The following is a 14,822-nucleotide window of genomic DNA, read 5'->3' on the forward strand; positions in this document are numbered from 1 at the left end:
ATGGGAACCACAAAGATCACTGCACCTCTGATCTTCGCCACCTCAGTTGCTACCATAGGCTCTTTCCAGTTTGGCTACAACACTGGAGTCATCAATGCTCCTGAGGCAATCATAAAGGACTTTCTCAATTATGCTTTGGAAGAGTGGTCAGAAACCCCCCCGTCCAGCATGCTCCTCACTTTCCTGTGGTCTTTGTCTGTGGCCATCTTCTCCGTGGGTGGTATGATCGGTTCCTTCTCCATCGGACTCTTTGTCAACCGATTTGGCAGGCGCAATTCAATGCTTATTGTTAACCTGTTGGCCATAGCTGGTGGCTGCCTTATGGGATTCTGCAAAATAGCAGAGTCGGTTGAAATGCTGATCGTGGGCCGACTGGTTATCGGCGTCTTCTGCGGACTCTGCACAGGATTCGTGCCCATGTACATTGAAGAGATCTCACCTACCACCCTGCGGGGCGCCTTTGGTACTCTCAACCAGCTGGGCATTGTTATCGGAATTCTGGTGGCCCAGATCTTTGGTCTAAAAGTCATCTTGGGGACTAAAGATCTCTGGCCTCTGCTCCTGGGCTTCACCATCTTACCAGCCATTATCCAGTGCGCTGCCCTTCCATTTTGCCCTGAAAGTCCTAGATTCTTGCTCATTAACAGAAAGGAGGAGGAGAAGGCAAAGGAGGTCCTCCAGAGATTACGGGGCACCAAGGATGTGGCTCAGGACATCCAGGATATGAAGGATGAGAGTGAGCGGATGTCGCAGGAGAAGCAAATCACTGTGCTAGAGCTCTTCCGTGCCCCCAACTACCGGAAACCCATCATTGTCTCCATCATGCTCCAGCTCTCCCAGCAGCTTTCTGGGATCAATACGGTGATCTACTATTCGACAGGAATCTTCAAAGACGCGGGTATCCAGGAGCCAGTCTATGCCACTATCAGCACAGGTGTGGTCAACACCATCTTCACTGTGGTGTCTCTGTTCTTGGTGGAAAGGGCTGGGAGGAGGACTCTACACCTGACTGGACTTGGAGGGATGGCTTTTTGTTCCATCCTCATTATGATTTCTTTGTTACTAAAGACTGATTATAGCTGGATGAGCTTTATCTGTATTGTGGCCATCCTGGTCTTCGTGGCCTTCTTTGAAATTGGCCCAGGCCCCATTCCTTGGTTTATTGTGGCTGAATTCTTCAGCCAGGGGCCCCGCCCGGCTGCCATGGCAGTGGCTGGTTGTTCCAACTGGACCTCCAACTTCCTGGTTGGACTGTCCTTCCCCTTGGCCACGTTGTACTTAGGCGCCTACATTTTCATCTTCTTCACCATCTTCCTTATTATCTTCTGGGTCTTCACCTTCTTCAAAGTTCCCGAGACCCGTGGCAGGACTTTTGAGGAAATTACACGAGCCTTTGAAGGGTAGGTGCAGACAGGAACCCGTGGTGAGGAAGGCCCCATCATGGAGATGAACAGCATCCAGCCCATGATGGACACCACCTAAGACATGCCTCCTACCTCCAGTCACAAAAAGCAGCCTCCCCCTGAGCAAGCAGAGAGACCTCATCAGGTTGTAACCCAAGACTGTTTCTGAATGCTGCTACTCCATTCCTTTCTCATCCACACACTCGATGGGCACTCAGAGGATCCCAAGGCTGGGGTCAGTCGTTGTCATCAATGGCTTTTAAAAATTTCATTTCTTGGACATTCTCTTCAGCTCAGGAAAGACCAAGTAAACCTACCTTCATTTCAGGAGGGATTGGCCGCTTGGTATGTGACAACTTGGCCAGCTATGCTCCCTAAGGTTCTAAAATTGCCTCAGGGCATTTTGGGGAGTGGGCTAGAAGGCATCTTTCCTCCAGCCTCAGACTCACCAGGAAGCAGGTACACTCAACAGTAGGGGGCAGAGAGGGATTCCATAAGAGCTCCTTCTTCTCTTCCGTGCAGCTCTGCTGAGCAACTTAAATTGAGCTTTATTTATTTTATCTTCTGGTTTTATTGCATAAATATTTATTGTTTGAAATATAAAGTAATTTTACCAAATAATGAAAGCATAAGGAAATTGAGGTTAGAGGGAGGTGCTTCAGGAGAGGTTGTAGGGTGGAAGATTTTATACCGAAGAGGTTAAGGTACAATAAGAAGGGAAGGATTTAGGGAGAAACGTCATGCATGATTGGAGGATACGTGATGTGGTGTGTGAGGTTTGCACGTTGCCTCTTAACAATTTCTCTCCTTCGGATAAAAACTCTCAACTTTATCAGAAAAGTCATGTGCCTGTATAAAGAAGCTATTGGTTTCCTTTGGAACTTTTTTCTTCGTTTAAGATTATATGTAGTATTACTTGAAATCTAGGATTATTGCTAAGGTGGGCATTGTAGTTAATAGGGGTTTATAGGTTCTAATTTTGGATGGAGTCCAGAGAAGGGATGGTTATTTCTACAAATCCTCTCTCCCCTCATTGGACCAAGCAGCTTCTTTCTCTGTAGTGAACTCACTTTAAATATATATATATATCCCTATCACCCATCTGGTGGGAGAGCCTCCCAAGTGAGCAACCAAAAATCTTGATTCTTGGTAGAGGTTCATTATTTGTTCAGTTTGTTGTTTAGACGATTTTAGGTGTTGATTTTTATTTTGCTTTAAGCCATAGCTTTAAAAGAACTCAAAGATGTTTATAGCTAACTTGGAATCTGTAACCTCAGCGCTGGAAGATGACTTTTTTTCCCTGAACTATTATTATCCAGTTGACATGACATGAGGGGCATCTCATGCTTGTTTATGTCTGTTTACTATGTCAAATTACCCTTGTTACCACGTTACCATAGTGTTATGTTAGGTGCCCCCGGAGGGACTTGAACTTTCCTGTAGACCACACGTGACAGTCTGTGTGGATGTGCAGCAAGGCCCACACGTGAGCGTGAACGTGTGTGCACCGTCACAAAGCAGTTGTTGGTTATCTTGTTAGGTTCCTAAGGCCCCTGTTGGGTCTAATGTGTTCGGACTCACTCGTGTATATGTAAACAACCCTGCCTCTGCTGGGTGGAATCTGCATCAATGGTTTTCTTTGAAACTTCAGAGCTCCGCCTCACCTGGCTGCCTTTCCTTGTTGGAGAGGACAGAGAGAACTCCCTAAATATTGAGACTGAGAGCAGAGGACTCACTCTCCACTCAGAGAGCAGGAGAAGACAGGAAGGAGTGTGAGACCAAGACATGAAGCCTCCTGGGTGCGCTGGAAGGGCGTCATGGGGGAGAGGGAGGCATTCTTAGGGGAACAATAAGCTGCTAGATCTGGGTGGCCAGAGGGTTTGCTGGGATGGAGGGATTACATTTACCGCAGCCCACGGCCACCTCCAGGATCATCCAGTATTTTTAGAAGTGGAGACTGGGCTCTTCATCCCTCTTTCATATGTTGTCTGATCTCCCTTTCCCTCTTTGATGCTTACATATTTCAAGCCCTTCAGTCAAACCCTCGCCTATGACAGTATTTTGGTTCTAAGTTCTCACCATTCCCTCTGGTTGCTGAGGCTTTGGGTATAAAACTCGCAGAGCCTTGGGACAGGGCTTTGCGTGACGGGGGCCTGTCCTCCAGCTGCACCTCTGCTCCGACTCCTCAGCCCAGTGGGTCGGCATTGGCGCAGCATAGAATTGTTCCCAGTTCTCAGTGACCAGGCTGTGAATAATTTCCAAATGGATTTTTTCTATTATTGTTGCTACGGTTCTTTGTTTTGAAATAAAATTCTGATTGTACATATATAACATCACAGGCTTGGTTTTGTGTGTGTGTGGTGGTGGGGGTGGGGGGAACCTTCCTCTGTAACAACAAATGAGCTTTATACACCATGTGGCTGCTCAGTGCTTGTTGTAACCTAAATAAGTTTCTTATACAATAGTTTTGTACAAATGAAAATAGTCATATTCATTTATCATGTGCAGATGAAATGAAAAAGCCTTAGTGCATTGCCTTGCAGACTTAATAAATTAATGTTGCTTGCTTTCAAAAAAAAAAGAAAGAATAGTAACGATTCTCCTTATACAGGGTTTGTGATGTAAATACTGATGTCAGTCTCCTGTATAATGTTGACCCTCTGTATTGGCAGACTCCTTCTCTGTGGACGCAGGGATGATGTAAGGGTCTTGAGGACCCCCAGATTGTTACACCTCAGGGGTGACTGTATGGTGATTTATACTCACTTACCATCAGGTTTGCTCCGACCCACAACTCTGTGAAGCTGGCTCTATTATTCACCATGGCAGCAGTTTAGGAAATGGTAGTAACATACCACAGAGCGTAAAGTTTGCCATCTTAAAAACGTCTGTGTCCGTTTCAGTAATGTGGCCCATTTTGATGCAGCATCTTCTGCTCCCCTCAATCCTCTTATACTTCCAATAACTTTGAAATGTATTAAAAGTTTCATTTGTGTCTGTAGAAACCAGAGCTCGGAGACGGAGAGCTTCCCTCACAAGGCCACTGCCCTGTGGACTTGGACTTGCAGGGCCGAGGGCAGATGGCGTTCTCCATGGCTTTGTGCCTCGTTTCCTCTGCAGAATGTAACCTCCTCATCTGTGTCTAGGATGCTGCATTAGTATGTTTGACAGTTTGCCCAGAAGCTGGTGGGCAAACTGCTTCTGGTGGCCGCTGGAACCCGTAGAGGAGTCTGAAAGTCCCGAAGCTCATCTGAACACCCTTGACCTGGTGGCCTTGGGTGTGAGCAGAACCCTGGGAGCCGGCGTGTATGTCCTCACTGGTGCAGTCGCCCTGTCTGTTGCTGGACCAGCTATTGTCATCTCCTTCTTGGTGGCTGGCCTGTCATGTGATGTCTGGGCTCTGCTATGCTGAGTTTGGGGCCCAGGTACCGTGCTCTGGTACTGCGTATCTACAGCTACATCACCGTGGGTCAATTGTGCAACTTCATTCCTGACTGGAACCTCATACTGTCCTTTGCCATCAGTGAGATGATGGATCAGGGGAAGTTGTGGGTTTAAGATCAGGAAACAAAGAGGCAGGATTTAGTTCTTCACTCTTCATTCATTCATGAGAACCTTGTTATCCACCTTGGGGGTAAAGAGGATAACAGTGGCAGGAAACTCCCACAATGTCATTCTATTCACCTCTCTCCTGCTCTCTTTAAATGATGAACCAAGAACCCAGGGGTCAGGGAACTGTACGGAGTGTGTGAGAAGAAGGTATGTCCCGTGGGCTCATCCCTTCACCATTTTGAAGTCTTTGCTCAACTGCTGCCTTCATGGAATTTTCCCTTATATCTGGTTTTAAATTTTCTAGTCTCACTTTCCAGCTCTCCTGGTCCCAATTTCCTGTGATATTTTCTTGCATAACATTGATCTCCTCCTAGCACATTAAATAGCTGACCTATTTTGTGAAGGCTTTCCAGGTGGTGCAGTGGTGAAGAATCTGCCTGCCAATGCAGAAGTCAAGAAACGTGGCTTCCATCCCTAGGTGGGAAGCTTCCCTGGAGGAGGAAATGGCAGCCCACTCAAGTATTCTTGCCTGGGGAATCCCATGGACAGAGGAGCCTGGCGGGCTACAGTCCATGGGGTCGCAATGAATCAGACAAGACTGAGCACGTGCGCACTCACACACACACACACACACACACACACACACACACACACACAATTTTGTGAATATTCCTTCTGCCACTGCAGGCACCACCAGCTTAGCCCAGGCCTGGCAGCCTCATTGGGAACCACTGTAGGGAACAAGGTATAAAGAAGGTTGAGAAGTGCTTGCAAACGAGACTCTCAACCAGGGCTGAACATTCTTGCAAACGAGATGTTCTGCCCAGTGTAGGGAACTAGGTTTAAGGAAGGTTGAGAAGTGCTTGCAAACGAGACTCTCAACCTGAGCTGAACATTCTTGCAAACGAGATGTTCAGCTAAGACTCCTGTTTGTTCCCGTGGGAAAAGAACATTTCTTGCACACAAGGATGTTTCTCTGATTCCTCAAAAGGAACAGACCCTGGGACAAAACGGATTCTAAGTTGACAAGGAAGTTCCCCAAAACAAAGTCTTAGCTGCAGTAAATAAGTCAAGGTAAAGGTTATCTCGCCCTGCGCCTGCGCACTGTATAGTCTTTGAATCATAGTGCGTGGCAGCTTGCCCTGTAGGTTGTTGTGCAAGGGATATAAAATAAAGTAGCTGTAAGAAGCAAGTGTTAAAATATAAAGATTCAAACCACTCTGCAGTGTTGGTGTTTCATTCCGTCGCCAGCAAACCACATCTCTCAGGCGTTACAGGAAACTTTCTCTCCGTGTATGCCGTTTCCTGGCCAAGTACCCAGACTTTTTTACCCTGGGCCTGGTGCTGCTGGTCACTGGTGAGTCAGGGGTCTGAGACAGAATGGGAAGAGCAGAGTGTGGAGGGGGAGCTGAGGTGGGAAGGTCTTGGGCGGCAGAATGGTGGGGGATTAGGGCTGGAGTGGTCTCTGATGTGAGAGGCAGAAAAGCAAGACACAGACCATTGTTTCCCATTCTTGGCATCATTGACAGTTTGGGTTGGATCATTCATAGGTGTAGGGGTGTGCGTTTCAACTTTTTTAGAAAATCATTGTTGGATGTTGAGTAACATCTCTGACATTTACCCACTAGATACCAGTGATACCCACCTCCTAAACTGTGAAAATCAGAATATCTGGAGACATTGTCAAATGTTCCTTACAGGACAAAATCATTCCCAGGCTGAGATTCATTTACTTGGACCTATTAGTATCTCTTCTGTATTAAGACCAAATTGTGTTTTTAATTGAGGAGAAATTAGCATAGCACAAAATTAAACATTTTATTATTTTTCCTAGGTTTATTGAGATATGAATACAACACTGCACAAATTTAAAGTATACATGTGATGATTTGGTGGATGTATATACTGTGAGATGATTGTCATGTAAGAAATTGACCATCTTAAAGTGTACAATTCAGTGGTACTTAGTACATTCACAATGTTGGGCAACCACCTCCATTGAGTTCCAAATATATTTTTAAATAAAAACATTTGATTTCAAGGCCAAGCATGTTTCAAATCTGTAAGCAAGATCATCCAACTCAAAATAGCAAAAGAGTATCCCTATCAAGTGAGTTTCCAAATATTTTTATCACCTCAAAAAGAAATCCCATACCCATTGAGCAAACATTTTCATCTGTCCAGCACCAATCCCTCAGCTCTTGGTAACTGTCTATGGATTTAATTATCTTGAATGTCTCATATTCCATCTTTCCCACAGGAGTACTGGCTCTGGGAGCTCGTGAGTCAGCCCGGGTTTACAAAGTGTTCACGGGCATCAACATTTAGGTTCTCAGCTTCATCATCCTCTCTGGCTTCATTAAGGGAGACCTGCACAGCTGGAAGCTCACGGAACAGGACTATAAGCTGAATACATCTGGATCCAGAGGGACTAAAGAGACTGGGGCTGACGGATCCAGGTGATGGGGGTCCTGGAGCCCAGCACTTGTGATATGAAGGGAAGAGTATTAAGCAGAGATGGCTGAATACAACTCAACCGTGTTCTTCCTCATCCCTTCTCTCACCATAGCTTGGGCCCTCTGGGTTCTGCAGGGTGTGTGCCCTTTGGCTTTAATGGGATTCTCCATGGAGCAGTAACATGTTTCTGTGCATTTTTTGGTTTTGATTCCATTTCCACAAGCAGTAACATGGTCATTGTGTGTCCCATTGGGGGCTTGGGCACAGTTTGGGCTGCCCTTGGCTTTAGGGGTTGGGAGAAGGTTAGCCTGCTTCTGGACATGGAGGAAGGAATTTGATTTCATGCTTCCACTGTGGTGTGTTTTCCTGATCCAATACCTCCTCCCATCTCGCAGGGGAGAGGCCCTAAATCCTCAGCGGTCCATCCCCTGCAGCATCATGATCACGATGTTCATCCGCTTTGAGGCGTATTTTGGTGTCTCAGTGGCACTCACCCTCGTGGTGCCCTACTACCTGATTCATCCTGCGAGCCCCTTGCCAGAGGCTTTTCTCCGTCTTGGGTGGGGCCCTGCCAGATATGTCTTGGCTGTTGGCACTGGAGGGTCTGCTGGCTCAACGACACTCTGAGCCTCTATGGAGTGTGAATGTGGGATGCATTTACAGCCATAAATATTTTCCCAGTGGACAAAATGACTTTGACCTTGTACTTTTTTTTTTTTTTTTTTTTTGGCATAACTTTTGGGAACTTAGTTACCAGATGAGAGAATGAACCCCCGGACCACAGCAGGGAAACTGCTAAGTCCTTACCCGTGGACCTCTAGGGAATTCCCAACGCTGTACAATTTCTATGTAATCTTTTAAAAATATAATATGCATAGAGGAAAGTGCATGCTTCGGAAGTGTACAGCAAGATCAATTTTCACCAGAAAGTACCAGAGTGTAATCAACAACCAGAGGAAGAAAGAAAAATATTAGCTTGCTCATTGCATACAGTTACTCAGCCATAAAAAAGAACTAAACTCTCCACACAGCTTCAGCCACTCTTTTACATCTTGTGTGGTTGAATTTTTTTTTTAGTTTAGACTATTTTAAATGGATTATACTTCAATTTTTTTGTCAGTTAGTGTAAAAATCAACTGGAACGTCCCAGGTGGCTCAGGGGTAAAGGGTTCCCCTGCCAATGCAGGAGACGTTGATTCAGTCCCTGGGCCAGGAGGATCCCCTAGAGAAGGAAATGGCAACCCATTCCGGTATTGCTGCCTGGAGAATTCCATGAACAGAGGAGCCTGGTGGGTTACAGTCCATTGGGTCACAAAGAGTCGGACACAACACAGCTACTAAACAATAACAAAGAGTCCACTACTACATGTCAGTCCCATTTTGAAGGTCTGTGCCCAGTGTCTTAGCATGTTTGATGCAAGTCAGAATCTAGTAAACCCTTCAGCAGTACCCCCATCCACCCTTCACCCCTCCACTTCCTGCTCCAGGTTTTCCTTCGTGAGGCGCAGAGCTCCTGACCTCTGACATCAAGTATCACTTCTCTGCCTGTGAGCTCAGCTCTCCCAGCAAACAAGGAGCTCTCCAAGAGCTCCTTGGAAAAAGGACCATCACATCCTTTTCATCCTCTTCCATCCGTTTGTACAAGATTGGACACAGGCACCTTACTTATTCAATGCTTGTGTTGCTTGATTTAACATCAGAGATTTTAAGCCCCTCTTCTGCTTGGGGTCCTGCTGGGTTGGGGACCCCCACGCTGGAGAGTGGGTGTGCTCAGTTGCTTCAGTCATGCTCAGCTCTTAGTGACCCCACGAACTGTAGCCTGCCAGGCTCCTCTGTCCATGAGATTCTCCAGGCAAGAACACTGGAGTGGGCTGCTATGCCCTCTGTAGTTTCAGTTTCAGTTCAGTCGCTCAGTTGTATCCGACTCTTTGCAACCCCATGAACCACAGAATGCCAGGCCTCCCTGTCCATCACCAACTCCCAGAGTTTACGCAAACTCAACATGTCCATTGAGTCAGTGATGTCATCCAACCATCTCATCCTCTGTCATCCTCTTCTCCTCCTGCCCTCAATCTTTCCCAGAATCAGGGTCTTTTCAAATGAGTCAGCTCTTTGCATCAGGTGGCCAAAGTACTGGAGTTTCAGCTTCAGCATCGGTCCTTCCAATGAACATCCAGGACTGATCTCCTTTAGGATGGACTGATTGGAGTTCCTTCCAGTCCAAGGGACTCTCAAGAGTCTTCTCCAACGCCACAGTTCAAAAGCATCAATCCTTCTGCACTCAGCTTTCTTTATAGTCCAACTCTCACATCCATTCATGACTACTGGAAAAATCAGCCTTGACTAGACGGACCTTTGTTGACAAAGTAATGTCTCTGCTTTTTAATATGCTGTCTAGGTTGATCATAACTTTCCTTCCAAGAAGTAAGCATCTTTTATTTTCATGGCTGCAGTCACCATCTGCAGTGATTTTGGAGCCCCAAAAAATAAAGTCTGACACTGTTTCCACTGTTTCCCCATCTATCTGCCATGAAGTGACAGGACCAGATGCCATGATCTTAGTTTTCTGAATGTTGAGCTTGAAGCCAACTTTTTCACTCTCCTCTTTCACTTTCATCTAGAGACTCTTTAGTTCTCTTTGCTTTCTGCCATCACTGTGGTGTCATCTGCATATCTGAGGTTATTGATATTTCTCCCGGCAATCTTGATTTCAGCTTGTGCTTCTTCCAGCCCAGCGTTTCTCATGATGTACTCTGCATAGAAGTTAAATAAGCAGGGTGACAATATACAGCCTTGATGTCCTCCTTTTCCTATTTGGAACTAGTCTGTTGTTCCATGTCCAGTTCTAACTGTTGCTTCCCGACCTGCATACAGGTTTCTCAAGAGGCAGGTCAGGTGGTCTGGTATTCCCATCTCTTTCAGAATCTTCCAGTTTACTGTGATCCACACAAAGGCTTTGGCATAGTCAGTAAAGCAGAAGCAGATGTTTTTCTGGGACTCTCTTGCCTTTTCGATGATGCAGAGGATGTTGGCAATTTGATCTCTGTAGGGGGCAAATTAGCCAAAACGGTGTGACCAGGCTCTTTTATCACGCAGCCTCTCACTCTTGCCCCATGTTTTATAAATAATGATTACGTAACAGCTAAGAATGCCAAAGAATGTTCAAACTACCACACAATTGCACTCAACTCACATACTAGCAAAGTAATGCTAAAAGTTTTCCAAGCTAGGCTTCAACAGTATGTGAATCAAGAACTTTCTGATGTTCAAGCTGGATTTAGAAAAGGCAGAGGAACCAAGGGGCAAATTGCCAATATCCAACGGATCATAGAAAAAGCAAGAGAGTTCCAGAAAAACAACAACTTCTGCTTTATTGACTACACTAAAGCCTTTGACTGTGTGGATCACAACAAACTCTGGAAAATTCTTAAAGAACTGGGAATACCAGACCACCTTACCTGCCTCCTAAGAAATCTGTATGCAGGTCAAGAAGCAACAGTTAGAACTGGACATAGAAAAATAGACTGGTTCCAAATTGGGAAAGCAGTATGTCAAGGCTGCATATTGTCATCCTGCTTAGTTAACTTATATGCAGAGTACATCATGTGAAATGCTGGCTGGATGAAGCACAAGCTGGAATCAAGATTGCTGGGAGAAATATAAATAACCTCAAATATGCAGATGACACCACTTTTATGACAGAAAGTGAAGAGGAACTAAAGAGCCTCTTGATGAAAGTGAAAGAAGAGAATGAAAAAGTTGGCTTCAAGCTCAACATTCAAAAAACTAAGATCATGGCATCCTATCCCATCACTTCATCGCAAATAGATGGAGAAATAATGGAAACAGTGACAGACTTTATTTTCTTGGGCTTCAAAATCTTGGCAGATGGTGACTGCAGCCAAGAAATTAAAAGACACTTGCTCCTTGAAAGAGAAGCTATGACCAACCTAGACAGCATATTAAAACGCAAACACATTACTTTGCCAACAAAGGTCCGTGTAGTCAAAGCTATGGTTTTTCCAGTAGTCATGTATAGATGTGAGAGCTGGGCCACAAAGAAAGCTGAGCAGTGAAGAAGTGGTGCTTTTGAACTGTGGTGTTGGAGACAACTCTTGAGAGTCCCTTGGACAGCAAGGAGATCCAGCCAGTCCATCCTAAAGGAGATCAGTCCTGAAAGTTCATTGGAAGGACTGATGCTGACGCTGAAGCTCCAATACTTTGGCCACCTGATGCAGAGAGCTGACTCATTGGAAAAGACTCTGATGCTGGGAAAGATTGAGGGCAAGAGAAGAGGACGACAGAGGATGAGATGGTTGGATGGCATCACCAACTCGATGGACATGAGTTTGAGTAAACTCCAGGAGCTAGTGATGGACAGGGAAGCCTGGCATGCTGCAGTCCATGAGGTCGCAAAGAGTTGGACATGACTGAGTGACCTGAACAGCTGAGATCACTTATAGCATTTATATGCATCATGATGTACTCAGCTGATCGTGGGTTACTGTGTGCAGGACACCTGTAAGAGCTTCACCCTGAAAGCCCAGCATTAGCGCCACACTGCAGCAACCTCATGGTTATATTATATGAGGTTATGTTATGGCTCCATGTTACCTACGTTATGGTTATGGCTGCTGCACCAGCCAGGAGAGAGGCTGTGTTATGGCGGCCATGCCAGCCAGGAGAGAAGAAATGTGTCTGCAGTTTCTACGACTCCTCACATCTCCTTCCAGCTTCTTAGCTTGCGCCTTATCTACCGTGGGTTCAGGGGACAGTGTGAACAGTGAGACAATTGGTGTCATGAATAGGATCAGCAGTACACCCTCCTCCAGGGGATCTTGCCGACCCAGGGAACGAACCCCGAGTCTCTTGCATCTCCTGCACTGCAGGCAGATTCTTTACCACTGAGCCACCAGGGAAGACCCCCACACACACACGCTGGAGTGTTCTCAGGTCATGTGCAGACTGTGGGAAGCTGAGTGGTGTCAGAGAACTGGGAGGGAGCAGGGTTTGAGTGGCATCCCCAGATTTACAGCCCTTTCTGCCTAAGGTCTACGATGATCAAAAGAATTCAAGTATACGTGAAAATTAACAGTCTCTAGTGGGAATAGGAATGTTTTATTTGAACCGAAACAAGTATTAGAGTCTGGGGGACAGACTCAGAAATAGCTCTAACTGCTCCATTAAAGCAGGGTTTTCAGCACATTCTTATCCTCATCCAGAGAACATACATCAACATAACAGGGTACATTCCTTCAAAGTTTCAAGAGACAGACTTAGTACGTAGGGAGACTATAGGACCCTGGCGTCTGGGCAGGGAATCTTATCTTCCAGGGGGTGTTAACATGAATGCCATAAGGAAATTATCATCCTTATCTTCAAAACAGATGCTCTTTAGCTCAGTGGTTAAAGAAGATGTGCTGTGGGGGTCCGACAGGCTGTCTTAGTTCACACACAGTTCAGACTGAACCGTGTATAAGACAAATTGAGTTCCCCATACCTCAATATGTGAACATTTTCTCTATCACAAGCAGGTAAAAATCCTAGAACTATAAGATCCAGCAATTCTACTTCTGAGGCTACACCCAAGAGAATTGAAGACACACTCTGGAAGAGATATTTTTACACTCCTGTTCATAGCAGCGTTTTTCACAATAAATAAAGCATGAAAGCAGCCCAAGTGCTGACTGATCCAAAAAAAAAAAAAATGGGTAAGCCAATGTGGTATGTGCCCACAATAGAGAATTCTTAAGCATTAAAAACGAAGGGGATATGGCAAAACCAATACAGTATTGTAAAGTAAAATAAAGTAAAAATAAAAATTTTTAAAAAAAATGAAGGGGATTCTAACACATGGTACAACATGAATGAACCTGGTGAACACTCTACCAAGTAAAATCAGCCTTCCAGGAAAGGACCAATATTGATCGATTCTACTGAAATGAAGTCCCTAGAGTGGCCGGATTCATAGAGACAGAAAGTAGAAGAGTAATTACAGGAACTGGGAAAGGAGAAAGAGGGGTTGTTGCTGAATGGGCAGAATTTCAGTTTTGCCAGAAGAAGTCCTGGTTTGTTTGCACAAAAAAACTTGACTGAGAAGTGGAAGTCGCTCAGTCCTGTCTGACTCTTTGCTATCCCATGGACTATGTCCATGGAATTCTCCAGGCCAGAATACTGGAGTGGGCAGCTGTTCCCTTCTCCAGAGAATCTTGCCAACCCAGGGATTGAACCCAGGTCTCCTGCGTTGAAGGCAGATTCTTTACCAGCTCGGCCATCAGGGAAGCCCTACATGACTGATCCTCACACTTAAAATGATTAAACTAGTCAATTTCATGTTATATGTCTTTTAACAGACACGCATACACACACACACACACACACACACACACACACACACACACGCACCCACACAAACTATCTTGGAACCACTCCCTGAGGGTTACCACAGAAGAGTCAGGGCTGGTAGCAACACGGCAGATGCTCCCCGCCCACCCAGCCCCATCTCCACCCCAACAACCCAGGGGTGAGGACTGTCTTCTATGCTCAGGACTCCCCGCTTCAGTTCTTGGAGATGTCTCAGGTCCAGCCCCGCACGGCTTACCCTCAGCCTCCCTGATTGACCCAGTGCTCCAGGCTCTGCTCCAAGGATCCAGTAAGTCTCCAGTCAGCCTCTTCTGTAGGAGACTGGGCACTGAGTTCACATCCTCCTAAAGAGACCTTTGCAACCCCAGAGTGTGGGGGGTCAGCCCAGCTCCAGCCTGAGGGTGGAGAGACCCATTTTCTAGATGAAAACAGGAGCTGGAACCTGTCTGTATTTGTGGGATTTGGGGGGTTAGATCAAGTCCGCAGGCTGTGACTCTTTTTTGACTGGTGCTCAAACAATAGTGAAGATTCCCCTTATACAAGGTTTGTGATGTGAATACTGATGTCAGTCTCCTGTATACTGCTGACCCTCTGTATCTATGGGTTAAGAATCCCCAGGTTTTGGTGACTGCAGAGATGACTGTATGGTGATTTACATTAAGTTACCATCAAGTTTGCTACAACCCTCTGTGAAGTTGGCTCTATTATTTACCATGGCAGCAATTTAGGAAAACAGAAGCGAACGCCACAGAGCATAAAATTTGCCATCTTAAAATATTTTAAGCCTCCAGTTCAGTACTGTGGCACATTTTGATGCAACATATTTCCTTCCCCTCAATCCTCTTACACTTCCAGTAACTTTGAAACATATTAAAAGTCTTCCCTGAGTTTAACAATCCAAAGCTCAGACACGGAAGACTTGCTCAATGTGTCTTTTGACCAACTGCTCCTAAACACTCCATTGCTCTGTGGAATTGGACTCCCAGGGCCAGTGGCAGATGGACCCTCTTGATGGCTTCGTGTCTTACTTTCTCAGCAGATTGGAAC

At 45.7% G+C, this 14,822-nt stretch overlaps 1 protein-coding gene across 1 annotated transcript; it reads left to right on the forward strand.

Annotated features, from left to right (window-relative positions):
• On the forward strand, positions 1-1,404 carry LOC128063709 (solute carrier family 2, facilitated glucose transporter member 3-like). The gene has a single exon (XM_052656523.1). The coding sequence runs from the start codon at positions 1-3 to the stop codon at positions 1,402-1,404; it is 1,404 nt and encodes a 467-aa protein (XP_052512483.1).
• Positions 1,405-14,822: the final 13,418 nt, after the last annotated feature.

Source organism: Budorcas taxicolor, chromosome 18, assembly GCF_023091745.1.
Source record: "Budorcas taxicolor isolate Tak-1 chromosome 18, Takin1.1, whole genome shotgun sequence".
NCBI lineage: Eukaryota > Metazoa > Chordata > Mammalia > Artiodactyla > Bovidae > Budorcas > Budorcas taxicolor.

Bases quoted from the DNA above. Each gene is read 5' to 3' on its own strand.
- LOC128063709 (XM_052656523.1), top strand. From the start codon at position 1: ATGGGAACCACAAAGATCACTGCACCTCTGATCTTCGCCACCTCAGTT.